This window comes from Chiloscyllium punctatum, chromosome 35 (assembly GCF_047496795.1).
Source record: "Chiloscyllium punctatum isolate Juve2018m chromosome 35, sChiPun1.3, whole genome shotgun sequence".
NCBI lineage: Eukaryota > Metazoa > Chordata > Chondrichthyes > Orectolobiformes > Hemiscylliidae > Chiloscyllium > Chiloscyllium punctatum.
Window position 1 is genome coordinate 10,211,712 of NC_092773.1, and position 27,967 is coordinate 10,239,678.

A 27,967-nucleotide genomic window follows, 5' to 3' on the forward strand; every position below is an offset into this window, starting at 1 on the left:
TTTGTTAGACTCGGTTTAATTCCATCTTTCTTTTAAAAAATAGCTGAGATGTTTTAAAACTATCCGAATGTATGTTAGGTCATGAAATATTGCGACAGAAAAATATATCTATTTCTTACAGTCTGCTTCAAGTTCGGGTTGAACACTGATGGGAAGGTGATGCTGTGTCATGGGAAGCAGGGTGGTGCTCACAAAAGGGGATTTGCCAGGCGTTAGGAAGGAAGGGATCAAGCACCTGGGAACTGTGGGCATCTTGCAGGAACCTTGTCAGGATGGGTAAGGAGTCAGGGGGTGGTGGGGTGCACACTTCCTTGGGCCAGCTGAACTGTGATGCTGAGTCTGTTGGCAGATTGCCTGGAGCTCTGATTCCACAACCTCAGGGAATAAGTTCATACACCACAGTACCCCCACCTTTCCCCGCTAAACAATAGGATCATGGCTGATCTGACAGACTGATCGAGAATCTCTCTACCCAGTCTTAAATATACACCAGAAGCCAAATTTTCATCAAATCAGAAATATCAACAATTGAAAGGAGAACACAGCAAAAAAAAAACTTTTTTTGTACTCAAGATGAGGTCATTTTTTGATTACACGGCATTCACTGAGAAATACAGAAGCAGGTATGGACCATTCAGCCCTTTGGACCAGTGATGGCCAAATGGGTGGAATTTTGGAGCAATGAGATCTGACTGACTGGGAATACGGAGTGCAGTCAGCCATTGTGGAGAATGGGAGTTATCCCTAACCTATTCCAAACCTCCTCCATGGAATTCCATCACATGAACACATGCTTCCTGAATGACAGCACTGTTCTGGCCCTGTCCAGTCTCCCTTCCAGATCACCAACTCAGCTCCCAACTACATAGAGACTGCCTTCAGTTACATCCTGTCCCTCAGGCACAAAATGGTCAGTCAGGTGAGGGGACCAATGGGACACTGCAAAAGCTGCACAGGACCTCAGTCATGTGCAGGATTCCCTCTGTTCATTAATGTTACTCTCACACACCTCTCCCACTGCCTCCGTCCACTCCACCCCAGCCTACACAGGGAGGAGGGGCGCTCAGTTGGCTGGATGGCTGGTTTCCAATGCAGAGTGACACCAACAGCCTGAGTTTGATTCCCACCTCAGCTGAAGTTATCACGGAGATCGCTGATTCTTAATCTACACCTTCCTCCCAGAGGCATTGTGATCCCTAGGTTAAACCTCCACCAGTTTCCCCTCTCTCTGAGAGCAGCCCCATGCTAACAGGATGGAGACTTCACCTTGTTGCAAGTGTAGCATCACTTCTGTGCTGTGACTGAAGAGGATTCTACCTCCTGCCCCACACCAGGATCACTACCACCATGTACATTTTCAATCCTTGTGTGTCAGGGTTTGAGTATGACATTAGGCATCTGTGAGTGGAGATGTGTTGGAATATTCCGGGACTCCCATTCCCAGTCTGCTCCAGTTCACCGATCCGGCAAAAATGGGAGAGCTCGACAATAGGAGGTACCAACATGGAGGCGAGAGGAGGAGGAGTTCTGCTCTCCTGAACCTCAACCTTGACTGGGAAATGCCGAAGGGGTGGGGACGAACCTGCCAGGGCCCATCAGTGGGGACTGGTTGTTTGTAGACAGGACCAACAGGCTGAGAGGGAACAGTGCAAAGCTGGTCTAGACTCTATGTGACTCCAGGCACCAGGTTCCTGGTTCAACTTGCCTCCCCACCCACTCCAACCTCTGCAAATGTTCACAGGACAGAACAAAGGGCTGTGGGGTGAGTGGGAGAAGGAGGAGGATTTGGTTCATCTCCCAACTACATTGGCTGGATTTATTGGAGTGTTTCTGAAGATAAAGCATCCCTTCCCAAAGACCACAGGACAACCCCCATTTAGGAACCTCCACACCCACCCACCCACCTTACAGCTCCTGACAGCTGACAGTTTGGGAGGTGCCAAGGTCACACTCCACAGGAGCTTGACAAGTGCATAGTCTTGGCATTGTCACCCAATACCAACATCCGAGAGAGTGCCCACATCTAAACGTCTTGTGCCATTTGTTCTACCCGCTGTGCCAGGCTTCAAATCTGTGCCCAGGACTCTGTTAGCTCTTGTACTCGGGTCTCCAGAACAGCACGCATGACTGAATACCTGCAGAGACAAACACCATCATGTCTTATTGTCCATCGTCAATGACAGTGTGGCACTCCCTCAGTCCCGCCCCAGGGAAGGGGGGTTCAGCAGTGGGATATAATACAGTTATCAGCATCAGGGACAGTGTGGCACTCCCTCAGTACCGCCCCAGGGAAGGGGGGTTCAGCAGTGGGATATAATACAGTTATCAGCGTCAGGGACAGTGTGGCACTCCCTCAGTACTGCATTACAATTTCCTATGTAAACGAGTCTTGCTGTTGTTACAAACACATTCAAAGAAGTAACATCAAGGAGATGTATTACAAATTACCGAGTAATTCTCTCAATTAACCCAACGTTCAGAGCTCTGACCAAAGTTCAAATCGTCGTGGTTCAGGTGTTAGTTCTCTGACCTGGACTCCCTTAGTGTCCCACTCTTCCCTCGGCCCAACAATTGAAACTACCAAAAAACGTGAAACAGACTGGGACAAGAACTCACTTGCGTGTTAATTTCTTCACCTCTCGATCTTCCTCTTCCTTCAGTTTGACAATGAAACTCTGCAGCACTGGCATTTCAAACTTGATATACTGGGCAACCTGGCCAAAGGAGAGAGAGAGAGAAATACCTGAAGCATCAGTTGTCCTGAAGCAAGCCAGTGATTTCACTCTGAAACCACTGGGGACAGAAGCAAGGGAGAGCCATTAGAACAACTGTTTGGCCCTGCACGAGACACACCTATTCCCCTCCTTACATCCGGCACTTTCAGCTCGGATCCAATACGGAAGATGGATCACGTTTTCATCAATCTTAGACGTGTTGATGTGCACATTTCCGATTAGAATGGAAAATTCCCATGTAAACATGTCACATTGTAATGATACCCTCCTGCCTGTGGTGGCATTGCAGCACCTTAGCTATGCCTTTCCTTGCCCATTCTCCTGCCTCCAATTCTCCACTTGATGTCAGTTCTTCCCAGTTAACTATAGTATGGTTCCAACACCAAAGGAAGGGCTTCAACCCTGGATCCCCAGAACATGACCTGTGTTTAAGGATTAATAGTCTAGCGACAATATTACACAGCCATCATCTCCCCTTATTGGGACTTAGACATGTCTTGTTTCCTTCATTCATCAGGAGTCTCCCACAGTCCCTGTCAATTGGTTAAACGGGTGGCATGCTGGCTAACACTGCTGCCTCACAGCACCAGAGACCCGGGTTCAATTCCCGCCTCAGGCAACTGTCTGTGTGGAGTTTGCACATTCCCCCCGTGTCTGCGTGGGTTTCCTCCCACAGTCCAAAGATGTGTAGGTTAGGTAAATTGGCCATGCTAAATTGCCCGTAGTGTTAGGTAAAGGGGTAAATGTAGTGGAATGGATCTGGGTAGGTTGCTTTTCGGCGGGTCGGTGTGGACTTGTTGGGCCGAAGGGCCTGTTTCCACACTGTAAATAATCTAATCTAAACCCATGAAACTGCAGAGGATTCCTAATTGCAAGCAGACTCACCCAGAACCCTTCACAGGCAGTGAGATCACTGAGCCAACATGAAACAGTTCGGGGTTTTTTGAAAAGATTTGTAACTCAGGTTGAGGTTCTGGATGTAAGTCTGCTCGCTGAGCTGGAGGGTTTGTTTTAGACGTGTCATCACTTTACGAGGTAACATCATCAGTGAGCCTCTGGTGAAGTGCTGGTGGTATGGCTCACTTTCTATTTACATGTCTTGGTCTCTAAAGGTGGGTGACATCATTTCCTGTTCTATTTTTCAGAGGGTGGTAAATGGGGTCCAGATCAATTTGTTTATTGATGGAATTCCCAGTGGAATGCCAAGCTTCTGGGAATTCCCATGTGTGTCTCTGTCTAGCCTGCCCCAGATGGATGTGTTATTCCAGTCAAAGTGGTGTCCTTCCTCATCTGTATGTAAGGATACTAGTGGGTCATGTTGTTTGGTGGCGAGTTGATGCTCATGAATCCTGATGGCTAGTTTTCTGCCTGTTTGTCCAATGTCATGTTTGTTACAGTCCTTGCATGGTATTTTGTAAATGACATTAGTTTTGCTTGTTGTCTGTATGGGGTCTTTCAAGTTCATTAGCTGCTGTTTTGGTGTGTTCGTGAGTTTATGGGCTACCATGATGCCAAGGGGTCTGAGTAGTCTGGCAGTCATTTCCAAGATGTCTTTCATGTAAGGGAGAGTGGCTCGGGTCTCTGGGCGTCATTTTAAACAGGAACGATGACTATGAGAAAGCGAATGCACTGATTGCAGATGTGGACAGTTACCAACAGGTATCTACATCCGACATCACAATGAGAGAACTTAATTGCAGCCCTACTCCAAAAAACTTCAGAAATCTGGAGAACTAAACAAGACCAACTTCCAGAAAATGAAACTAGATGGGTCCAACACACCACACTTCTATGGATTACCTAAACTTCACAAGCCAGGAGCCCTCCTCAGACCCATAGTCTCACAACCTGGAACACCAATGTACAGATCGGCCAAGGAGCTACACCAAAGACTAAAACACTTAGTAAAAGCCTCACACCACTCCATCCACTCCACCCAAGAATTCCTGAAGACCAAAAACACCAAGGTAGAAGAGGATGAAATAATGGTCTCCTATAATGTAACAGCCCTGTTCACACCTATCAACATCAACCCAGCCAAGGAAACACTGACTGCATTATCAGACGACCCAAAGACACATACACCAAACATCAACAACTTCATCAACAAGGACAGTATCGTCAAGCTTGTGGACCTATGCCCTACCACCCAGTGCACCTTCAACAACAAAACCTACAAACAAACCAACGGAACACCCATGGGATCTCAGATATCAGGGTTCTTAGCAGAGGCAGTAATGCAGAGACTCAAACAAACAGCTCTGCCAACCATCCAACCCAAATTGGTACGTGGATGACACCTTTCTCATCACTGAACAAAACCAATTTGAGAAAACTTACAACACCATCAATACCACCCTTACTGGCATTAAATTCACTTAAGAAAACAACGACAAATTGCTATTCCGAGGTATTGCTATGTATGAGGCCAGACCCCTCAAGACATTTTAAGCAGGTCGCCCAGACCATAACTTTGCTATTTGTTTCTGCTACGTGTACAGTGGATATCCCTGGAGTAAATTAGCTAGTTTTAAACAAAGAGAATTTACAAACTTATGGACTCAAACACAAAGAACAGAAAATAGAATTGTGGATAACTTATCCGGTCTAAGCCCAATTTCAAATGATGCTGTTCCGAAAATACTTGCAACAGTCCCTGTCCACACGTCCCTCAGCACAAAGAGTAAAAATGACACAGATAGCTGACAGTTTGTGATATCAGAAGGGCAGAAGGAGAGAGAGAAGAGCCCACACCCTTTCCACACACAGCTGCTACCACTGAACTTGAAGCTCTCAACTGAATCTAAAAAAGCTCTATTCTAAACAAAGGCTAGCTACATAGTGAGCTGGCCACTCCCCTTGGATTATTCCAGTTTCTTTTAAGACATCGAAGTCTTAGGCTCGAGGCATTATCTGTTAGGGTAAACAAAAGGGTCCCAATAAACTTTGGAACCTTGGGTCTTTGGAACTTCTCGAGAAAGAAAAATCAAGGCCATAACAACGTCATGTTACAACGTCACAGTCGGGCGAACAGCCAATGGGGAACTTGAAACCAGCATCTACATGAAAACAACCCACACAGACCAAATACTGAACTCCAGAAGCATTCACCCCAACACCCACAAACAAAGCTGCATCAGAACATGATTTCAATGAGCCACCACACACTGCAGCATGGAGGAACTACACAGAGCAGAAGAGAAATATCTTTCCAGCCTATTCAAAAAGAACACGTACCCACACAGTCCACCAATTTCTCAGCAACAAACCCAAACTAGCAGACACAGCACACATCGAAACACTCGGCACATTACCTTACATCAAACACATCTTGGAAATGACTGCTAAGACTACTCAGACCCCTTGGCATCGTGGTAACCCACAAACCCACCAACAGACTAAATCAGCAGCTAATGAACTTCAAAGACCTTTCAGACAACAAGCAAAAGTAACGTCATTTACAAAATACCGTTCAAGGACTGTAACAAACACTACATTGGACAAACAGGCAGAAAACTAGCCCCCAGGATACATGAACACCAAATTGTCACAAAACGACATGGCCCTCTCTCACGAGTATCCTTCCATTCAGATGAGGAAGGACACCGCTTTGACTGGGACGACACATCCATCTTGGGGCAGGCTAGACAGAGACACACACGGGAATTCCATCAATAAACACATTGGTTTGGACCCCATTTACCGCCCTCTGAGAAATAGAACAGGAAATGATGTCACCCACCCAACGAACCTAAACACAAACAGAAAGTGGGCCATACCACCAAGGCTTCACCAGAGACTCACTGATGATGCTCCCTGGCATGGTGACGACACGTCTGAAACCAAACCTTCCAGCTCAGCCAGCAAACCTACATTCATCAAACAGTTACTCACATCGTAGGTGACCTCTTCCCCAAGATCCTTCTCCATCAGAAAGATTTTCGCTATGGCTTCACAAGGTCCCTGCAGGATGCGGGCAATCAGAGGATAGTCGGAATCCTTTAACTTGGTCCTCTCTGGGAAGACAGAGAGAGAGTGAGTGACAGAAAGAAAAAGAGACAGACAGACAGACAGACAGACAGACCATAATGAGAGAAAGTGTCTGTCCCTGAGTGAACATGTAGGAGGTGTACAGTGTGCCCCATTCTCTGTGAGGACATGGCAAACTGAGCAGGAAGTGGCCATTCAGCCCCTCCAGATGGATGGGAGTTAACTGCCAGGCCCACCCCCACATCTCTCACTCCTCCCTCCCCCCCCCGAGAAATATTCATCAGCTTGAATAACCTTGGCGATGAATCAGGCACAATCCTCGAGGCTCGGAAATTCCAAACAGGAAGATAACTTCTTCTCGATTGGGGGATAATCAGCCCAGCTGGGGGTTGCTGGGTCTGGGTGGGATGCTCTTCAGTGGGCCAGTGCAGACTCAATGGGCTGACTGGCCTCCTTCCACACTACAGGGATTCCATGATGAATAGCTCTGGTCTCAGTATGACTGTGTTATTCCCGTCCTTGACCAATAAAGCCTAACGTGACATTCACCCCAACTGCTCTCCTCTTGCTGAGATCTCGGAATCTCCCCAAGGCTCTGAGTGTTTTATTGAGATTCTGGGTTGCTCCATGTGCTGTGGTGTCTCTGTGTCTCTCTGTGAATGACACACATTCACATCACCTTGGAGAATGCTTGTGTCCAATGGTGCTCTCTCATCCACTCACTCCATGCTCCTACTGATGATACCCAACCTTCACTCGGGATGCTCTTGACCCTCCTCTTGGCAAATGAATGCCAAGGCAAGGACCCGGTCTGTGCCAGTGTTTTGGACGTGACATTGGATGACAGCCATTGCTGTCTCCTCACTCGAAAACTTGGACAAGCTCTCAAGATGGATGAGTCTTCATTAGCCACGGACTCACCTCCGCTGGTGTGGACAATATAAAGTGCAAACTCGTCGGAACTGTTCTCGATCTGAAAGAAGAGGAGAAAGACACATCGCTCAATCCTTCTCTTCGCCTTCCACCCTCTCGGAGTTTCATGGTGGGGTTTTGCCAAATGCCCACACTCTGCTGCCAGCTGCCACCACCCAGTCTCCTCTCCTCTCCTCTCTTCCTGCAGGTGCTGGGTAAACTCCATCAGCCCAAGAAACGGGCAGGGAGGGGGAGGGGGTTTTGGCCAGTCATGTTGTGGATGATGCAATAATTGCTGGATCAAACTGGAGACCATGAAGGGTTTCTCTGTCACAAAGCCAGGGCTAACAATGGTGGGCCAGAGGGGGCAGTGCACTTGAAGATGAGAAGCAAAGGAAAGGGACATTTGTTGAAATGGATTTGGCGGGGCACTAACATGGGCTCCCAGGGATAAAGGAAGTGACTGATCAGGAAAGGATTTCAAATGTCAGGAAGAGGTTCCAAGGCTAAAGAGGGGCACCAATGCAGTGCAGTGAGACTCGAGGTGCTGGGTGAAGGGGACTCAGTCTGACAGTACCAGGCAATAACAACAGTAGGGAAGGGGCAATATTGCAGGAATGGAGACAGCGAGCAATTCCAGTATCGGTCAGAGCAGGTAACAGCAGGAGGCCATTCAGCCCATCCACTCTGCTCTGACATTCAATTCGTAGCTGACCTGATCACCCACAACTTCCCTTTCCTGCCTGTTCCCCATTGCCCTTCATCCCTCCCTGATTAAAAATCTCTCTGTCTCAGCCTTTAGTGACCCAGCCTCGCCATCCCTCTGTGGGAGAGAATCCCACAGCTTCACTCCCCTCAGACATAAGAAATTCCTCCACATCACTCCCTTTCTCTGAGATGACACTCTCTGGTCCCAGTCTCTCCACATCTCCCTGATTCCATTCCTGACCAATCATCTGTTTTCAATCAAGTCAGTCCTCATCTTTGTTCCTGTCAGTGAGTCCAGGCCTCCTGTTGAGACGGCCTGTCCATCTCTGGGACCAGCCTCGCATACCTTCTCTGGACTGCCTCCAAGGCCAATGTACCTTTTCTCAGATAATGGCGTCCCCAGTGCTAACCCCTATGGCCACTCCAGGCGTTAACAGGATTCCAGCATCAAACTGCTACCTTGCCATCACTGTCTACTTTAATTAGTTAGCCAATCCTCTACCCATGTTCATATCCAATCCCAGACACCAGGGGCTCTTCTCCCATTACGTAACCTGACATGTTATACCTTGTTGAATGTTCCTTTTTGGAAATCTGATTCACAAGGATGTTGCCAGGGTTGGAGGGTTTAAGCTATAAGGAGAGGCTGAACAGGTTGGGGCTGTTTTCCCTGGAGCATCGGAGGCTGAGGGGTGACCTTATTGAGATCTTATAAAATCATGAGGGGCATGGCGAGAGTAAACAGAGATGGTCTTTTCCCTGGGGTGGGGGAGTTCAGAACTAGAGGGCATCGGTTTTGGGTGAAAGGGGAACGATATAAAAGAGACCTAAGGGGCAACTTTTTCACACAGTGGGTGGTACGTGGATGGAATGAGCTGCCAGAGGATGTGGTGGAGGCTGGTACAAAGACAACATTTCAGAGGCATCTGAATGGGTATATGAATAGGAAGGGTTTGGAGGGATATGGGCCGGGTGCTGACAAAGGGGACAAGATTAATTGAGGATATCTGGTCAGCAGGGACGGGTTGGACCAAAGGGTCTGTTTCCGTGTTGTACATCTTTCTGAGTGTATGACATCCAGTTTTTCCCCTTCACCTGCTTGTTGACACCTCCAACAGCTGGAATACATTGCTCAGGCGTTTCTTTCTCCTGTATGAGGCCACGCTGACTCTGCCTGATCCTCCTCCCTATCTGGGAATGTGGCACACTTTCATGTACTCTGATGGACTCAGATATTTTCCCCAGGAACAGGCCTGGGAGTGGAGTGAACCGGATACTGTCTGAGAGAAGCTGATGAGGATTCCCAAAGGCAGGAAAAGACCTGGTCAAATGTCACAGCTTCAGTCAGGTCCCACAGCAGCTCAGAACCAGGTCCATAAAGGACAAAACGATGGTGTGTTTGGAACAAATCACCCTTCACCCCCCCCCCCCCCCCCCCACCCCCAAGCACTGTCACGGTGCAGCACCCCCTCCTTCACCCAGCCCCGTACCCAGCCAATGGAACCACTGACCTTAAACTTGTTCAGAAGCAAGTTGAGAACCTGCAGAGAGCTCATGGTGCTGTTGACACGAACATTAGTCACGGAACCGAACGCTGGTGTGAAGACAGATGTCTGCGGGAAAGGAAGAGAGGGTTTCACTCCAGACGGTGAGGGGAGGGAAGTGATGCACAATGGAACACCAGCTCTCACACAGACAGAGAGCAAGGAGCACGGAGAAATACACAGGGTGAGGCCAGCAAACTGCCTGACACACACGTCCCACTTCTCCCTCCCTCCCTCTCAGCATCTCCAGAACACGGTCTGTTCTCAGCTCCCATCTCCAACATCCACTGGGCTGGCATTGTCAAGGACTGGCGCATGTCTTTGCCAGTAGGGACACACACGCTCAGTGTCTGGGACAGTGACTGGGAGCAGGAACCCAGCAGGGACACACATGCTCAGTGTCTGGGACAGTGACTGGGAGCAGGAACCCAGCAGGGACACACATGCTCAGTGTCTGGGACAGTGACTGGGAGCAGGAACCCAGCAGGGACACACATGCTCAGTGTCTGGGACAGTGACTGGGAGCAGGAACCCAGCAGGGACACACATGCTCAGTGTCTGGGACAGTGACTGGGAGCAGGAACCCAGCAGGGACACACATGCTCAGTGTCTGGGACAGTGACTGGGAGCAGGAACCCAGCAGGGACACACACGCTCAGTATCTGGGACAGTGACTGGGAGCAGGAACCCAGCAGGGACACACACGCTCAGTGTCTGGGACAGTGACTGGGAGCAGGAACCCAGCAGGGACACACACGCTCAGTATCTGGGACAGTGACTGGGAGCAGGAACCCAGCAGGGACACACACGCTCAGTATCTGGGACAGTGACTGGGAGCAGGAACCCAGCAGGGACACACACGCTCAGTATCTGGGACAGTGACTGGGAGCAGGAACCCAGCAGGGACACACACGCTCAGTATCTGGGACAGTGACTGGGAGCAGGAACCCAGCAGGGACACACACGCTCAGTGTCTGGGACAGTGACTGGGAGCAGGAACCCAGCAGGGACACACACGCTCAGTATCTGGGACAGTGACTGGGAGCAGGAACCCAGCAGGGACACACACGCTCAGTATCTGGGACAGTGACTGGGAGCAGGAACCCAGCAGGGACTGCCTTTAACGGTGACCCCTGCTCTCTGACACTGAGGCCCGATGGAGCTGAGATCCCAGCACTGAGCTGGAGTGTACCAGCTCCACCTGAACAGATTCCTCACTCCACAGGAAATCAGACAGACAGGGGGTTCGCCACCCCACAGTCCCTGCGGTTATAGATCAAGGCAGGACCTCGGGTTCCCCATCCCCACAGTCCCTGCGGTTACATATCAATGCAGGACCTCGGGTTCCCCTTCCCCACAGACCTGGGAGTGCTATGCCCTTGCTGGGAGCAGTGTGAAGGGAGTGGATTGGGCAGGGTGTATCTATGCCCACTCCTGTGACCATGTGTGGGCAGTAACTTGCAGCAGTGGGTACCTGACCAAACAGGCAGCCACTGGGTGGAACGCAGAGTTGGAGAGTGGAAGGGCAGTGCAGCCATTGCTGCAGCTCCATGACTGAGACAGCCAGACAGTGATGGGCAAAAGGCAGGCCTAGGCAGCAGACAGAGTCTCAGTCACCTGTCTGATTCATCCACACAAGCTGTAGCTCTCACACGCTGCAGGCTGCACCATCACCATAGCTACTGCTCTCACCTCCTGGCTCCAGGACAGCTGGTGGTACAGAGCCCCTGCCTCTCCCTCAGGGATTGGAGCTGCTGGCTGAGTGGTCGTTTACCTTGTGGTTGTAGAAGTGACCGTTGATGGAGAAGCGCTGGCGGCGGATCCTGCGCTTGTCGCTGGGTGAGCGGAGGTTGGCACGGCGAACGATCAGTGCCCCCGCGTCACTCTTGGTCCTCATCAGCTGGGAGCTGGCAGCCTCTCCCTGGGAATCTGCCAACACAGGGGGGGGCACAGCACACAGTCACTGCCCCACTCTTCACCCCCCCCACTGACCCCCGCTTCCAGGCTGGCACGCAATACTCAGCAGGAGCTGACCCTCACCCACCCCCCTTCGCCAGGGGCATTGAGACAGAGAGAGAGAGAGAGAGATGTTCCATCCCACCAACACACGCAGGGCAGGCGATGAAAGCACTATGCCAGCCGGGCAAGGCAGCAGGGAGAGGCCCGGATCCATCCCTTCCATAGTTGGGACATCACTTTCCCCAGTCGCTCTATCCTCACACCTTGTTCATGCTAACAAGCACGGCCCCAGAGCTGTTCGACCAGGACAATCGGATCCAAATCCTCAAAATCAGAGTCACGACCTCTTCGTAACAATCCATCTTGGACGTGGCAGGGTGGGTGGGGGGGGCATGGGTTAGCCATCAGGAACTGCCCTTGAGCTGAGTGCCTGGATCACACCATTGCAGAGGGCAGGTACATTGCTGTGGGTCAGGAGTCACACGTCGGCCAGAGCAGGTCAAGGAGGGCTGTTTCCTTCCCTGCACGACCCAGACTGGGACCCCATCTGCCATGGAGTGTCTGGGTCCCACAGAGGCCTGGGATAACTAACTGAGTGCCACCACCCCAGTACCAACACCTCCCAGCGCCAGGCGGAGCAGTGAGGAACATTCCCCACAAGGCAGGAGGCTCAGACGGCCCCCCGACCAAGACAAACTCAATTCCTCATTTTCCATCCGAGACGAAGAGGTGGAGGTGGAAAAGAGGGGGGGGGGGGGGGAAGGCAGAGGCAGCACATCCCACTGGCCAGCATTGCAGCCTCCGAGGGGCTGAATGGCCTCTATCGCAGGTGGAAAAGGATTGGGCAGCAGCACCATAGGGCGGATGATGGTCTTACCGTTGTCAGTGCGTGGGCCAGGCTCCTTCTCCTCAGACAGACTCTCGGCATCGTCCACTTTCACATCTGGGATGAGAAACGTGGTCTTGGGGAGCCTGAGGGAACAGACAGAGAGAGTGACAGAGACGTGGGGGATAGGGAGTCACTGGAATGCGGGGGAGGGAGAGATGTGGACATGGGGGGGGGGGGGGGGGAGGAAAAAGGGAGCAGAGCTTCAACCTGGCCCAGAGGGGAAGGAACCATTCAATCTGAATTGGATTGGATTTGAATTTGATTTAAATTGAATTGGGATTGAATTGAATTTATTGTCACGTGCACAGAGGCGCAGTGAAAAGCTTTATCTTGCGAGCAATGCAGGCAGATCACAGAGTTAAGTAGCATAGGGAAGTAAATAATAGGTCAACACCAGCAAACACAAAAACACAGGTACAGGTGAGTGTTAAGAGTTTGTGAGGCCGTTCAGTATTCTGAATTCGAATTCAAATTCCAATCACCCTGCCATCATTATCCCTCCCTCCCTCCCCCTGTTCACCTCCCCATTCCCCCCAGCCCATCCCGGGCCCTGGATTAGGGGTGGTGCCAGAGTGGTGGAGGGGTGATATAGAGGGGCAGTCCACGGGGTATAGGGAGGCGGGCTGTGTCCTTACCTCTCGGGTTGGAGGCTGCAGCCAGAGTGCCAGGAGGTGGAGGACGGAGGGGGTCGGATTCGCTCGTTATCATCCTGCATCTGTAATCGGATCGGACGCCGCAGACCCCAGGAGATGTTCAGCAGCCCCTCGATGATCAACTCACTCTCCTCCTGCAGGGAGGGAGCGGGGAGAGAGAGGAGGGGGAGAGAGAGAGGGCGGGGGGGGGCAGAGGGAGGAACAACAGTTCAGGAATTAGTTGCCAGCAATTGCCCCCCTCCCCAGCTACCAAGGGGGGAGTGAGAGTGGGAGAGGCTGGGGAGGTGGGGTGAGGTGAACCACCGACTGCAGCCTGACCTAGATGGGTCGAATGGCGCATTTCCCCACTCTCACCTTTCCCTCAGAGTGCACCCTGCCATTCCCCAGGGGATACAGCTGGAACCTCATCTAGGGGAATGACAAGGGCCCACCTGAACGCCCCTTCAAATTCCCAAACCATTCCCTTCCACAATCCCTGGTTCGGATTCCATCCTCCTTCAGATCATGTCAGTGTCACACTGCAGGAGGCCATTCGGCCCACAATCATGATCTTGTGCTCACCCCCAGTCCCCTACAGCCAACCTCTCCCTCAAATACCCACCCCGTGCCCCTCTTGAATGCCTGCACTGAAGCTGCCTCCAGCCCATTACCAGACAGTGCCCTCCACACCCTAACTCCTCACTGGGTGAGAAAGGGTCTATCTCCCATCACCCTCACTTTGGTTCCACCTCACTTTAAATCCATTCCCCTCCCATTCTTGTTCCTTTTCCAAGTGGGAACAGTCTCTCCCTGTGTACTCTGTCCAGCCCGCTCCTGATTGTGAAAACCACAATCAGATCTCTCTCTCAGCCTTCCCCTCTCCCAGGAGAACATTCCCAACCTCTTCAATCTATCCTCGTCGCTGGAGTTTCTCATCCCTGGAACGGTCCGTGTGAATCGTTTTCGCCCCCTCTCCAACATATTCCCAATCCCTGATAATGGCGGTGCTCCCAAAGTACCCAGTACTCCAGCTGAGACCTGACAGGTATCTTGTACATGGTCACCATCACCTCCCTGCTCTGGGACTCTGGGACCCTGTGGATAAAGCTGAGAACAAGTGGACACTGTATTCCCTGCTCTCCCCACCAGCCCGACCACTCCAGTATGTACCATGTACATCCCCACCCAGACCCATCGACTCCCGTGTCCCCTTTCGAACTGTAGCCCCTCTTTAAAATGATCTGCCCATGTTCTTACAAAGAGAATCACCTCAGACCTCTCTGCGTGGAACCTCACCTGCTGCCTTTCTGCCCTCCCCACCAACTGGTCAATGTCCCTTAGGAGTTTGAATTCAATCTGATTTGACTTTGCTGCCTGCTCTGGGTCTGAGTCTGCACGGAGGACCCCTGTGCCATCAGTCAGACTGCCTGTCCCTCTCTCAGAGGGACAGAGATCTCTCCCCACGGGCTGCATGTCCAAATCCACGACAGTGTGGAGATGGATCGTGGTCACATCTGTCACACAGCCCAGGGACACTGTCACCTCGCCTTTTCCAGCAAACCCCCCAACACCTGCGCACTTGGTGAACCACCAGGCGGGAGGGAGGTGCAGGGGGAACAAGCTTTCATAGCAGGATATCACAGGGTGGAGTCAGGGCTCCCAAATGCAGGGGGCATTCAGTCCAAACTCCATGCTGCCCATCACATGGGTCCAAGCTTACCTCGCGATGCCGGAGTTGAGCTGTCTGGCCTTCATAGTAATAGTTATAGGTCTTCACATGTCCCAGGAGCTCCTTCCTACACCATCAAAACAAGGAAAGAAACCTTCAGTGCTGCCTGAGCCTCTGTTTTGGCAGATATACATATCACATCCTTGCTCATTGACCCAGGCCGGTGAGGGGAGGGCACCATGCACAGATTTACTTGGCTTTGTGGGTATAAGCCACACCAAAGGACAGTGCTGAGGGAGAGTTGCACTGTCAAAAGGTCGGTGATGAGGGAGTGGGCACTGTCAAAAGGTCAGTGCTGAGGGAGTGGGCACTGTCAAAAGGTCAGTGATGAGGGAGTGGGCACTGTCGGAGGGTCAGTGCTGAGGGAGTGGGCACTGTCGGATGGTCAGTGCTGAAGGAGTGCCGCACTGTCAGAGGGTCAGTACTGAGGGAGTGCCGCACTGTCAGAGGGTCAGTGCTGAGGGAGTGCCGCACTGTCGGAGGGTCAGTACTGAGGGAGTGCCGCACTGTCGGAGGGTCAGTACTGAGGGAGTGCCGCACTGTCGGAGGGTCAGTGCTAAGGAAGTGCTGCACTGTCGGAGGGTCAGTGCTGAGGGAGTGCTGCACTGTCGGAGGTCAGTGATGTGAGAGTGGGCACTGTCGGAGGGCCAGTGCTGAAGGAGTGGGCACTGTCGGAGGGTCAGTACTGAGAGAGTGGGCACTGTCAGAGGGTCAGTACTGAGAGAGTGGGCACTGTCAGAGGGTCAGTAATGAGGGAGTGGGCACTGTCAGAGGGTCAGTGCAGAAGGAGTGGGCACTGTCAGAGGGTCAGTGCTGAGGGTGTGTGCACTGTCGGATGGTCAGCGCTGAAGGAGTGGGCATTGTCGGAGGGTCAGTACTGAGGGAGTGGGCACTGTCAGAGGGTCAGTACTGAGGGAGTGGGCACTGTCAGAGGGTCAGTAATGAGGGAGTGGGCACTGTCAGAGGGTCAGTACTGCAGGAGTGCCGCACTGTCTGAGGTCAGTGCTGTGGGAGTGGGCACGTCAGAGGGTCAGTGCTGAGGGAGTGGGCACTGTCCGTGGGTCAGTACTGAGGGAGCAGGTGCTGTCAGAGGGTCAGTGCTGAGGGAGTGCTGCACTGTCAGAGGGTCAATACTGAGGGAGTGCTACACAGTCGGAGGGTCAGTGCTGAAAGAGTGGGCACTGTCCATGGGTCAGTACTGAAGGAGCAGGCGCTGTCAGAGGGTCAGTGCTGAGGGAGTGCTGCACTGTCAGAGGGTCAGTGCTGAGGGAGTGCTGCACTGTCAGAGGGTCAGTACTGAGGGAGTGGGCACTGTCAGAGGGTCAGTAATGAGGGAGTGGGCACTGTCAGAGGGTCAGTGCTAAAGGAGTGCTGCACTGTCGGAGGGTCAGTACTGAGGGAGTGGGCACTGTCAGAGGGTCAGTATTGAGGGAGTGCTGCACTGTCGGAGGGTCAGTGCTGTGGGAGTAGGCGCTGTCAGAGGGTCAGTACTAGGGAGTGGGCACTGTCGGAGGGTCAGTACTGAGGGAGTGGGCACTGTCAGAGGGTCAGTACTGAGGGAGCAGGCGCTGTCAGAGGGTCAGTACTAGGGAGTGCCGCACTGTCGAAGGGTCAGTACTGAGGGAGTGCCGCACTGTCGGAGAGTCAGTACTGAGGGAGTGCTGCACTGTCAGAGGGTCAGTGCTGAGGGAGTGCTGCACTGTCAGAGGGTCAGTACTGAGGGAGTGGGCACTGTCGGAGGGCCAGTGCTGAGGGAGTACCGCACTGTCGGAGGGTCAGTACTGAGGGAGTGCTCCACTGTCGGAGGGTCAGTACTGAGGGAGTGGGCACTGTCAGAGGGTCAGTACTGAGGGAGCGCTGCACTGTCGGAGGGTCAGTGCTGAGGGAGTGCTGCACTGTCGGAGGGTCAGTACTGAGGGAGTGCCGCACTGTCAGAGGGTCAGTGCTGAGGGAGTGCCGCACTGTCAGAGGGTCAGTGCTGAGGGAGTGCCGCACTGTCAGAGGGTCAGTGCTGAGGGAGTGCCGCACTGTCAGAGGGTCAGTACTGAGGGAGTGCCGCACTGTCGGAGGGTCAGTGCTGAGGGAGTGCCGCACTGTCGGAGGGTCAGTGCTGAGGGAGTGCCGCACTGTCGGAGGGTCAGTGCTGAGGGAGTGCCGCACTGTCAGAGGGTCAGTGCTGAGGGAGTGCTGCACTGTCAGAGGGTCAGTACTGAGGGAGTGGGCACTGTCAGAGGGTCAGTACTGAGGGAGTGCTGCACTGTCGGAGGGTCAGTGCTGTGGGAGCGGGCGCTGTCAGAGGGTCAGTACTAGGGAGTGGGCACTGTCGGAGGGTCAGTACTGAGGGAGTGGGCACTGTCAGAGGGTCAGTACTGAGGGAGCGGGCACTGTCAGAGGGTCAGTACTAGGGAGTGCCGCACTGTCGAAGGGTCAGTACTGAGGGAGTGCCGCACTGTCAGAGAGTCAGTACTGAGGGAGTGCTGCACTGTCGGAGGGTCAGTGCTGAGGGAGTGCCGCACTGTCGGGGGGTCAGTGCTGAGGGAGTGCTGCACTGTCGGAGAGTCATTGCTGAGGGAGTGCTGCACTGTCGGAGGGTCAGTGCTGAGGAAGAGCTGCACTGTCGGAGGGTCAGTGCTGAGGGAGTGCTGCACTGTCGGAGGGTCAGTACTGAGGGAGTGCTGCACTGTCGGAGGGTCAGTGCTGAGGGAGTGCCGCACTGTCAGAGGGTCAGTGGTGAGGGAGTGCTGCACTTTCAGAGGGTCAGTACTGAGGGAGTGCTGCACTTTCAGAGGTCAGTGCTGAGGAAGTGCTGCACTGTCGGAGGGTCAGTGCTGAGGGAGTGCTGCACTGTCGGAGGGTCAGTACTGAGGGAGTGCTGCACTTTCAGAGGGTCAGTACTGAGGGAGTGCTGCACTTTCAGAGGGTCAGTGCTGAGGGAGTGCCGCACTGTCAGAGGGTCAGTACTGAGGGTGTGCTGCACTGTCGGAGGGTCAGTACTGAGGGAGTGCTGCACTGTCGGAGGGTCAGTGCTGAGGGAGTGCCGCACTGTCGGAGGGTCAGTGCTGAGGGAGTGCCGCACTGTCGGAGGGTCAGTACTGAGGGAGTGCTGCACTGTCGGAGGGTCAGTGATGTGAGAGTGGGCACTGTCAGAGGGTCAGTACTGAGGGAGTGGGCACTGTCAGAGGGTCAGTAATGAGGGAGTGGGCACTGTCAGAGGGTCAGTACTGAGGGAGTGGGCACTGTCAGAGGGTCAGTACTGAGGGAGTGGGCACTGTCAGAGGGTCAGTACTGCAGGAGTGCCGCACTGTCTGAGGTCAGTGTTGTGGGAGTGGGCACGTCGGAAGGTCAGTGCTGAGGGAGTGGGCACTGTCCGTGGGTCAGTACTGAGGGAGCAGGTGCTGTCAGAGGGTCAGTGCTGAGGGAGTGCTGCACTGTCAGAGGGTCAGTGCTGAGGGAGTGCTACACAGTCGGAGGGTCAGTGCTGAAGGAGCGGGCACTGTCCATGGGTCAGTACTGAGGGAGCAGGCGCTGTCAGAGGGTCAGTGCTGAGGGAGTGCTGCACTGTCGGAGGGTCAGTGCTGAGGGAGTGCTCCACTGTCGGAGGGTCAGTACTGAGGGAGTGGGCACTGTCAGAGGGTCAGTGCTGAGGGAGCGCTGCACTGTCGGAGGGTCAGTGCTGAGGGGGTGCCGCACTGTCGGAGGGTCAGTACTGAGGGAGTGCCGCACTGTCAGAGGGTCAGTGCTGAGGGAGTGCTGCACTGTCAGAGGGTCAGTGCTGAGGGAGTGCCGCTCTGTCGGAGGGTCAGTACTGAGGGAGTGCCGCACTGTCGGAGGGTCAGTACTGAGGGAGTGCCGCACTGTCGGAGGGTCAGTACTGAGGGAGTGCCGCACTGTCGGAGGGTCAGTACTGAGGGAGTGCCGCACTGTCGGAGGGTCAGTACTGAGGGAGTGCCGCACTGTCGGAGGGTCAGTGCTGAGGGAGTGCCGCACTGTCGGAGAGTCAGTGCTGAGGGAGTGCCGCACTGTTGGAGGGTCAGTGCTGAGGGAGGGCTGCACTGTCAGAGGGTCAGTGCTGAGGGAGGGCTGCACTGTCAGAGGGTCAGTGCTGAGGGAGAGCCGCACTGTCGGAGGGTCAGTGCTGAGGGAGTGGGCACTGTCGGAGAGTCAGTGCTGAGGGAGTGCCGCACTGTCGGAGGGTCAGTGCTGAGGAAGTGCTGCACTGTCGGGGGGTCAGTGCTGAGGGAGTGCTGCACTGTCGGGGGGTCAGTGCTGAGGGAGTGCTGCACTGTCGGGGGGTCAGTGCTGAGGGAGTGCTGCTCTGTCGGAGGTCAGTGATGTGAGAGTGGGCACTGTCGGAGGGCCAGTGCTGAAGGAGTGGGCACTGTCAGAGGGTCAGTAATGAGGGAGTGGGCACTGTCAGAGGGTCAGTACTGAGGGAGTGGGCACTGTCAGAGGGTCAGTACTGAGGGAGTGGGCACTTTCAGAGGGTCAGTACTGCAGGAGTGCCGCACTGTCTGAGGTCAGTGTTGTGGGAGTGGGCACGTCGGAAGGTCAGTGCTGAGGGAGTGGGCACTGTCCGTGGGTCAGTGCTGAAGGAGTGGGCACTGTCAGAGGGTCAGTGCTGAGGGAGTGCTGCACTGTCAGAGGGTCAGTACTGAGGGAGTGCCGCACTGTCGGAGGGTCAGTACTGAGGGAGTGCTGCACTGTCGGAGGGTCAGTGCTAAAGGAGTGGGCACTGTCAGAGGGTCAGTGCTGAGGGAGTGCTGCACTGTCAGAGGGTCAGTACTGAGGGAGTGCTGCACTGTCGGAGGGTCAGTGCTAAAGGAGTGGGCACTGTCAGAGGGTCAGTACTGAGGGAGTGCCGCACTGTCAGAGGGTCAGTACTGAGGGAGTGCTGCACTGTCAGAGGGTCAGTACTGAGGGAGTGGGCACTGTCGGAGGGTCAGTGCTGAGGGAGTGCTGCACTGTCAGAGGGTCAGTACTGAGGGAGTGCCGCACTGTCAGAGGGTCAGTACTGAGGGAGTGCCGCACTGTCAGAGGGTCAGTACTGAGGGAGTGCTGCACTGTCAGAGGGTCAGTACTGAGGGAGTGGGCACTGTCAGAGAGTCAGTGCTAAGGGAGTGCTGCACTGTCGAAGGGTCAGTACTGAGGGAGTGGGCACTGTCAGAGGGTCAGTAATGAGGGAGTGGGCACTGTCAGAGGGTCAGTACTGAGGGAGCAGGCGCTGTCAGAGGGTCAGTACTAGGGAGTGGGCACTGTCGGAGGGTCAGTGCTGAGGGAGTGGGCACTGTCGGAGGGTCAGTGCTGAAGGAGTGGGCACTGTCCGAGGGTCAGTATTGAGGCAGCAGGCGCTGTCAGAGAGTCAGTGCTGAGCAGAGGGTGCTCAGGACTGAGAGACTCAGACAGAGTCTAATGGTGACCCGTGCTGCTGAAGCACTGGCTAATCAGTGCAGGACCTCACCCATAACCCAGGCCCAATTGTGGGTGAGGGGACTGACTGTGGGATGTTATGTTGCTCAGTGCTTGGATCCAGGAGTCTGCTACAATACAGGCTCTCTGTGCCTGACTGATGTTCTCTCATCTTCTGGGGGTGAGAACACGTGTTTGTACATATGTGTGAGAGAGAGAACGTGCACATGTGTGTGGGTGTGTCAGAGTGTGCGAGTGAGAGAGAGAGAGAGTGTGTGTGTGTGAGTGTGAGAAAGAGCATATGTGAGTACACGCACAGAGGAGGAGAGGAGAAGACAGTGTGAATATTGAACGGCTGTTTGGTTTCTGAGCACCCCAGCACAATAGATGTGGATGGATCTTGGATGGAAATGGTTGCTATGGAACCGGGCAGCTCTGAAGCCAATGGCTCAGTTTGCAGTCTTCACTTAGCCTGGATTTCCCACAGCTCATGTGACAAGACGATTCAGAGTCATGAGAGAGGAACACAGATCGGCCAAGTGACTCTGTCCCTTCAGGCTTCATTTTGGAAGCTGTCTGCCCGAGGGCCTTAGCAGGCTGAACAGCTAACACAAGCTCACTCCCACTTTCCCCTTCTTCCTGACCAGTCTCTCCTTCCTCCTCAGGTCTGCTTCCAACCAGCCTTTGTGAAGCACTCTCCACAGGCCAGGAAGTGTCACTGGGCTCTTCCACTACAAGAAGCATCACACACCAAATCCAACCCTGTTCCCTGCTCAGTATCTATGTGATCAAAGCTCTGCAGGCCATTCAGCCCTCAGTGTGAATTGCAGCACATCACCAGCCAGCTCTAACCAACACACCCAAATGCAATAAACCTTGTTTAACAAAATCCTTCTCTGATACTGTTTTCCAATGACTGCACGATGCCTGGGGGGTAGGGGGGGTGTCGAGAATACACTGCCAGGAACAGTGGGGGTGGAGAAGACGAGCAGAATGAGAAATCTCCCCATCTTTCACAGGGACCATTTCAAATGTCCTATCAAGGCCAAGTTCTGGAAAGTGGGGTGCTGAGGTCAGCACAGACCCAATGGGCTGAAGGGCCTCACCTGGGCCAGCTTCTGGCTCAGACACACTCAGAGAGGCTCCTGACTTCAGCTGTGGGCACGGTGCCCTGTGCCCAGAGCTCATCCTGCCTCTCCCAGCACAGCTCTGGGGATTCAGAGCTAGCATCTGTTCCAACACCCCAGCGGCTGTCTGTCAATCCAAACTCAATTCCGGTCAATCAGAATGGCCCATCACTTCAATAGATTCCCACCAGGCAGGGGGCAGCAGGAATGGAATGTCCAAACTTTCCCAAGGGTCTGGATGAGGGAGCAGGGGGGTGGAGAAACTGGGAGATGTTTGCTAGCAGCCAGTGCAATGGGCTGAACTGCCTCATGCTGGGAGGAAGGTCACTGGGAGAGGCTGGAGCTGTAACCATGGGCAAGTCGAGGAACAAGAGGCAATCTCCCTGGAAAGACAGGAGAATGGCAGTGGCTGTATTCAAGGGCCAGGGCACCTGTATTTCAGTGTTGCTGTCATGGGCCTGGGAGGGAAGGCTTTCAGAGGAGATGGACAGTCAACATCAGCATTGAGCTAATGGAATGCTAGGGCAGGCTAGAGGGACCGAATGGCCTCACGCTGTTTCCAAGTGCCACGTTCCTATTTGCTGGACAGGTCTGTGATTATGGTTCAGTCAAGTGGTGTCTGCTGGTCCATCTCAACATCACTTCCCCTCAAATCTCCCCATGTCATCTCAATTCCCATCACCCATTGTTGACCCAACACATGACTGTCCACTCCTCTCTGGGGGTACACCACTCCCAGCCCTCTGTACCCAGCTCCCACACCCACCTCTCCAGCCCAAGGCCAGGGGAGATAGAGAGAGCTCCTCGACAGCACTGACCCACAACTTGCCATCTGCCAAGTGCCCCCCCCCCCCTCGATCTCAGCTCTGAGCACCCAGTGGGCATCAGCCGGTACCCACTGGGAATAATTGCACCGAGGAACCGCACAGCAAGCTCACTCACTCACTTGGGAATGTATTTATCTTCCCCAACACGTATGGGATCCTCCATTACGGCTGGCACTGTCATAGCTGGCACGCCCTGCTGAGAGAAGACAAACACGTTGGCATTGAGTGGTGAAGAGGTGGACCAGTCTGTGCCAAACACTCCGAGCTCTTGCCCACCAGGAGAACTCCGTCCTCTGGTATAACAGTGGAGCCCGTCCCCTTCCGGACTGTGCTGTGTATTGAGATCTGAGCAGGATCACTAACAGTGCACAGTGATCTCCCAGCAAGTGCTGACTGGGGTTCCCATCTCCGATAGTGCTGCACTCCCAGGTCTGGATTTTGTGTGGCTTTGAGCCAATGACCAGCTGACCGTGAGAGACCAGGGCCTAGGCACTGGACCCCTGCAAATCCCTGAGCTTTCACCAGAGTGCCCCTTCAATCAGCGCTGAAGTGGCTGCAGGAGAATTGCAACACTCCCACCCCATCCCACCCTCAAACACATCTCAACACAAGCTGCAGTCAACCAGATAGTCCCTCGTGACACACTGTGAACATGGACTGTATCACAGTGGAGGGGCTGGCTAACCACATCGTGCCTGTTCAGCCAGACAGGACAGACCTGCCCTTTAAATGGGAAACAACTTGATTGGTCAGTGGAGAAACAAAACAAACCCCAAACGATGCTGGAAATCTGAAACAAGAGTGCTGGAACTTGCTGGGAAAGCTCAGCAGGTCTGGCAGCATCTGTGCAGAGAAACACGGTGGCACAGTGGTTAGCACTGCTGCCTCACAGCGCCAGAGACCTGGGTTCAATTCCCACCTCAGGTGACTGACTGTGTGGAGTTTGCACATTCTCCCCGTGTCTGCGTGGGTTTCCTCCGGGTGCTCCGGTTTCCTCCCACAGTCCAAAGATGTGCAGGTCAGGTGAATTAGCCATGCTAAGTTGCCCATAGTGTTAGGTGAAGGGGTAAATATAGGGGTATGGATGGGTTGCGGGTCGGTGTGGACTTGTTGGGCCGAAGGGCCTGTTTCCACACTGTAAATAATCTAAAAAAAAAAAAATAATCTAAAAAAAAAAAAAATCTAAAATCTAATCTAAAAAAAAAATCCATGTGACCATTTCGGGTGCAGTGCCCTGTCCTCTGAGCTCATGGTCGCTTGACCCAGTGGTGCCTGGTTGAGAGTGTGAGCTGCTGTCCAGGGTGAGGACTGGCTGGATGCTGACAGCAGAAACACAGCTGTTTCCCCCATGGAGCAACACAACCCACTTTCACATCCCCATTTCATCCTGACGTTTCACTCCCTGTTTGATCAGACTCCCCCTCACTCTGTCCTTGAAGTCTCTCACCACACTGCTGAGTCAGGGCCCCATGGAACTGAGCTGACTTAGCAGAAAAACACTCCTCCTCTTGCTCAATCAGTTCAACGTGACCAGTTTTTAAACTGCACACTGCTCATCTAGGAGTCAAGGAGGAGACACAGTGGTAAACACACTTATTGCTGGTTCCCATCGATCAGCTCTATCCCGTCACTGAGCAACCTCCCACTGTAACCTCAAGACACACTCCCTGGGAACCATCGTGCTCATGGTCTCCTTCTGTCGGTGTGTATTGGTGTTAAATACTCCAAAGAGTTTTCGATTCCCCCCAACCCATCCCTGTGACCTGTATTTCCCACGGCCAACCCACCCTAACCTGCACATCTTTAGACTGTGGGAGGAAACCGGAGCACCCGGAGGAAACCCACACAGATACAGGGAGAATGTGTAAACTCCACACAGACAGTCGCCCAAGGCTGGAATTGAACCCAGGTCCCTGGTGCAGTGAGGCAGCAGTGCTAACCACTGAGCCACGGCACCACCCCACATACCCCAACTCTTCTCGAACCAACAGAGGAGTCCTTTGGAGCCATTACTCACAGCACTGGGTTTAAATCACATCCATTTCATCTCTATTGCTGCAGACTAAGCACTAAAAAGGTGAAAGAGGGGGAGAAAAAGAGAGAAGGAAAGAGAGAGAGAGAGAGAGAAAAAACGGGAGGGAGAAAGTGGAAGAAAACAAGACACAGTGAGAGGTTGAGGGAGGGCAAGAGAGGGAGGGTGAAAGTGGGAATAAAAATAGAGAATGAGCAAGAGAAAGAAACAACGAGAGAAAGGAGACAGAGGACATGAGACAAGGTGAGAGTGAGAGGTTGGGGGTGAAAAAGACAGTGAGAAACAGGTTTGACATCAGTACAATGATTGTTTTACCTTCCAGGAGTCCAATGGGTACTTGGACTGAGCCAAATAGAAGGCTGTGCAAGGACCATGTGAAGAGACACCCACATTCCTGCTTTTCCAATGTACCATCACATATTTTAAAATAGTCATGCAGACTCGATACAGCCCAGCCTACAGGGGCTGACCCTGTGAGATGGAGGCACAGCACCGAATCCATCACCAAAAGTGATTCTAACATCGAAGGCTGATGGAGAAATCCTGGTCTTGATTATAAACTGCTCCAAATTCCCTCTCAACATCTGGATGTTGGTGAACAACACTCAGGTGAGCATCTCCAATGAGGGAGAAGCTGATGATCAGCCCTTGGATATTGAAAAGCATTACCCTCACGGAGTCTCTCACTCTCAACAGTCTGTGGGGTATATCCATTCAGTGGAAACTCAGCCAGATTCACCATATAAATACAGTGGCTCAAACAGCAGGTCAGAGACTGGGAATACTGTGGTGAGGAACTTCCCTCCTGACTCCCCAAACCCTGTCCACCATCTACAAGGCCGAAGTCCGGAGTGGGATGGAAAACTCCCCACTTGTCTTTATGGGGGCAGCTCCAACAACACTCAAGAAGCTTGACACCATCCAGGACAAAGCAGCCTGCTCGATTGGCACCACATCCACAAGCATCCCCTCCCCTCCACCCACCGACACTCAGTAGCAGCAGTGTGTACCATCTACAAGGTACACTGCAGTAATTCACCAAAGATCCTCAGACAGCACATTCCAGATCCACGATCACTTCCATCTGAAAAGGCATAGAAGTCTATAAAATCAACAGGGTCATGGATAGGGTGTACTGCCACAGTTCTTTTCCCTGGGGTGGGGGATTATACAACTCGAGAGCATAGGTTTAAGGTGAGAGAGTTAAAAGGGACCTAAGGGGCAACTTTTTCACACAGAGGGTGGTGCATGTATGGAATGAGCTGCCAGAGGTGGAGGCTGGTACAGCTAAAGGCATCTGGACGCATACATGGATAGGAAGGGTTTAGAGGGACATGGGCCAAGTGCTGGCAAATGGGACTCGGTACAGATTGTGATGCCTGGATAAGTTGGACTGAAGGATCTGTTTCTGTGCTGTATGACTCTGAGGGCAGCAGGTATATGGGAACACCACCCCCCCTGCAAGTTCCCCTCTGAACACCTCACCATCCTGACTTGGAAATATGACACCATTCCTTCAACGTCACTGGATGAAAATCCTGGAATTCCCTCGCGAAGGGCAGTGTGGGTGTGTCTACAGCAGCGGTTCAAGAAGGCCGCTCACCCCAACCCTCTCAAGGGGGAACCGGGGGTGGGTAACAAGGGAGTCAGGTGCTGGAAAAAGTGTACTTCATCCTGACGGTCCCAAGTGGAGTCTTCCTTCTTTCCAATAGGAACCCTGGGTCTTCTCTCCCCTCCATTCACTGACCCCTTGTCAGATTTCACCCAGAGTTGACAGAACATGAACTCTGGGAGGGTGATGCACTATGTTGGCATAGGTTTCTGTCCTGAGTTTCAGATATCCTGACCTTCCCTGTGCTGTTGCTGTGATAGCGCTCAGGGGGTAGCAGCCTGGTGTGGGTCAGAAGCACAGACGTCCTTCATCATTGTCACCAGATCTCAGGCCCTGGAGTGTCAGTAAACCTGCCATATGGACTCGTGATGGATTTCAGACCCTGCGTACAGTGAGGACCATCAACGATGCTGCATTCCCTTGGGCAACCCCCTCCAGCATCTGGCTGGGTACTGTCAGAAACCAAAAGCCTCACTCACTGAAGGCACTGCAGCCATCATCTCGGACTGACTGATCGAGGTTTGGGGCGGGGAGGGGGGGGGGGAAGAGAGGGACACAGAAAAGCAGCCTGCAGTCATCACACAGGAACTGGCTGGCATAGAAGCTGAGCCAGGAAGTCAGAGACTGACAGACTCACTGCAGCGAGGAGCTCTGTGAGCAACAGGCAGTTTGGAGGAAGTTGGAAAATGAACCATACCATGAAAAGCATGGGGGAAGTCACTGACACAGGGGGAGTATGTGACTCTTGCAGGGGTGGAAGGTGCGGTGTTTTCCTCACCAGGCAGACAGAGACACAGAGCTCCATCTGGTTCCCATTAACATGCTGCTGAGAGTGACAGCAGCCACTGTCTTCCAGCCTCCTGAAGTGAGCACTGAGGTCTGAGCTGAAACCAGAACTCAGACTGACTGCCCGGAGTATTTCCACACAGAGCTGCTCGCTGCCTCTGGGAAATAAGGAACCGGGGAAGGGGGTACAAAAACCCAGTGAACATCTCAGCTCACAGCCTGGAGCCGTGATCACACCGAGGGGGTGTTTCCAGGGACTGTCCTGACTGGAATCGTTTCCACCGACTGACAGCACTCAGCAGAGTGTTTTCTGGTACTTTCCGGATTACCATTCTGACCTCTCCCTCTTTCTTTCTTTCTTTGAGTTCAATCCGTCCCTACAAAAGATCCTGGGGTTGGGGGAAGGGGTCTGGGGAGGGGGGATGGAGAACAGACAGCTTTCCCAAGCCTCAGTGTTGCTTCAATGAGAGATCCCAGCCTTCATCAGAGGCATGCCATCCCCCATCTCCATGCTAACCACTGCTTATCCCAACACCCACTGCCCAAACACCACGGTGCTGATGAATGACTCCGTTGAAAGCCAATTGTTCCCTGAATGGAGGCCGGTCAATAGGAGGTAAGCCCCGCTCCCTCCCCCAGCCAGACGGCGGACAGCAAAGAGGCAAGTCCTCCAGAGTTCCCAAAGCTTCATGCAAGCTCCCCCTCCACACCCAGACCCATACACTCTCTCTCCCTGTGTGCTGTTCTCAACAGCCTGCTTTAGACGGCAGGGGGTAAACTCCCTGCAAAAAGCTGTCCTCCAAAAAGGGGAAGGCAAGCTGCGCCTGGGTGTTGCATCTGTCGCCTTGCTCTGTTGGCTCTGTGTGTGTGTGTGTGTGTGCGTGCGCGTCTCGGAGGGAGGCTGCAGGAGGCACAAGCAAGGCAGGGACAGGCGGTCTCCCCTCCCTGCCACCCCACCAATAGCTCACCTTCTCGGTTCCATGGGTGTGACAGTGCCCGGGCACCAGCTCCTGTCCCGGGCGAGCAGCTCTGCGACCCACTGGGGCAAAGACGCTGTAGCAATCCCGGCTGATGGACAG

General features: G+C 53.4%; 1 protein-coding gene across 2 annotated transcripts; it reads right to left on the reverse strand.

The window, feature by feature from the left end:
• rassf2a (Ras association domain family member 2a) lies at positions 1–27,967 on the reverse strand. Of its 2 annotated transcripts, none has more exons than XM_072553946.1 (11): positions 27,857–27,967; positions 22,578–22,654; positions 15,090–15,165; positions 13,373–13,524; positions 12,726–12,820; positions 11,664–11,818; positions 9,857–9,958; positions 7,647–7,698; positions 6,630–6,751; positions 2,617–2,714; positions 1–2,135 (listed from the first exon to the last, which is right to left on the reverse strand). In XM_072553946.1, exons 2-11 carry the CDS (start codon positions 22,637–22,639, stop codon positions 2,066–2,068), a joined length of 984 nt encoding a protein of 327 aa, XP_072410047.1. In that variant the 5' UTR covers positions 22,640–22,654; positions 27,857–27,967; the 3' UTR covers positions 1–2,065. The 2 variants fall into 2 exon arrangements, with proteins under 2 accessions (XP_072410047.1, XP_072410045.1); XM_072553944.1 differs by having other exon boundaries at positions 22,578–22,651; positions 27,857–27,962.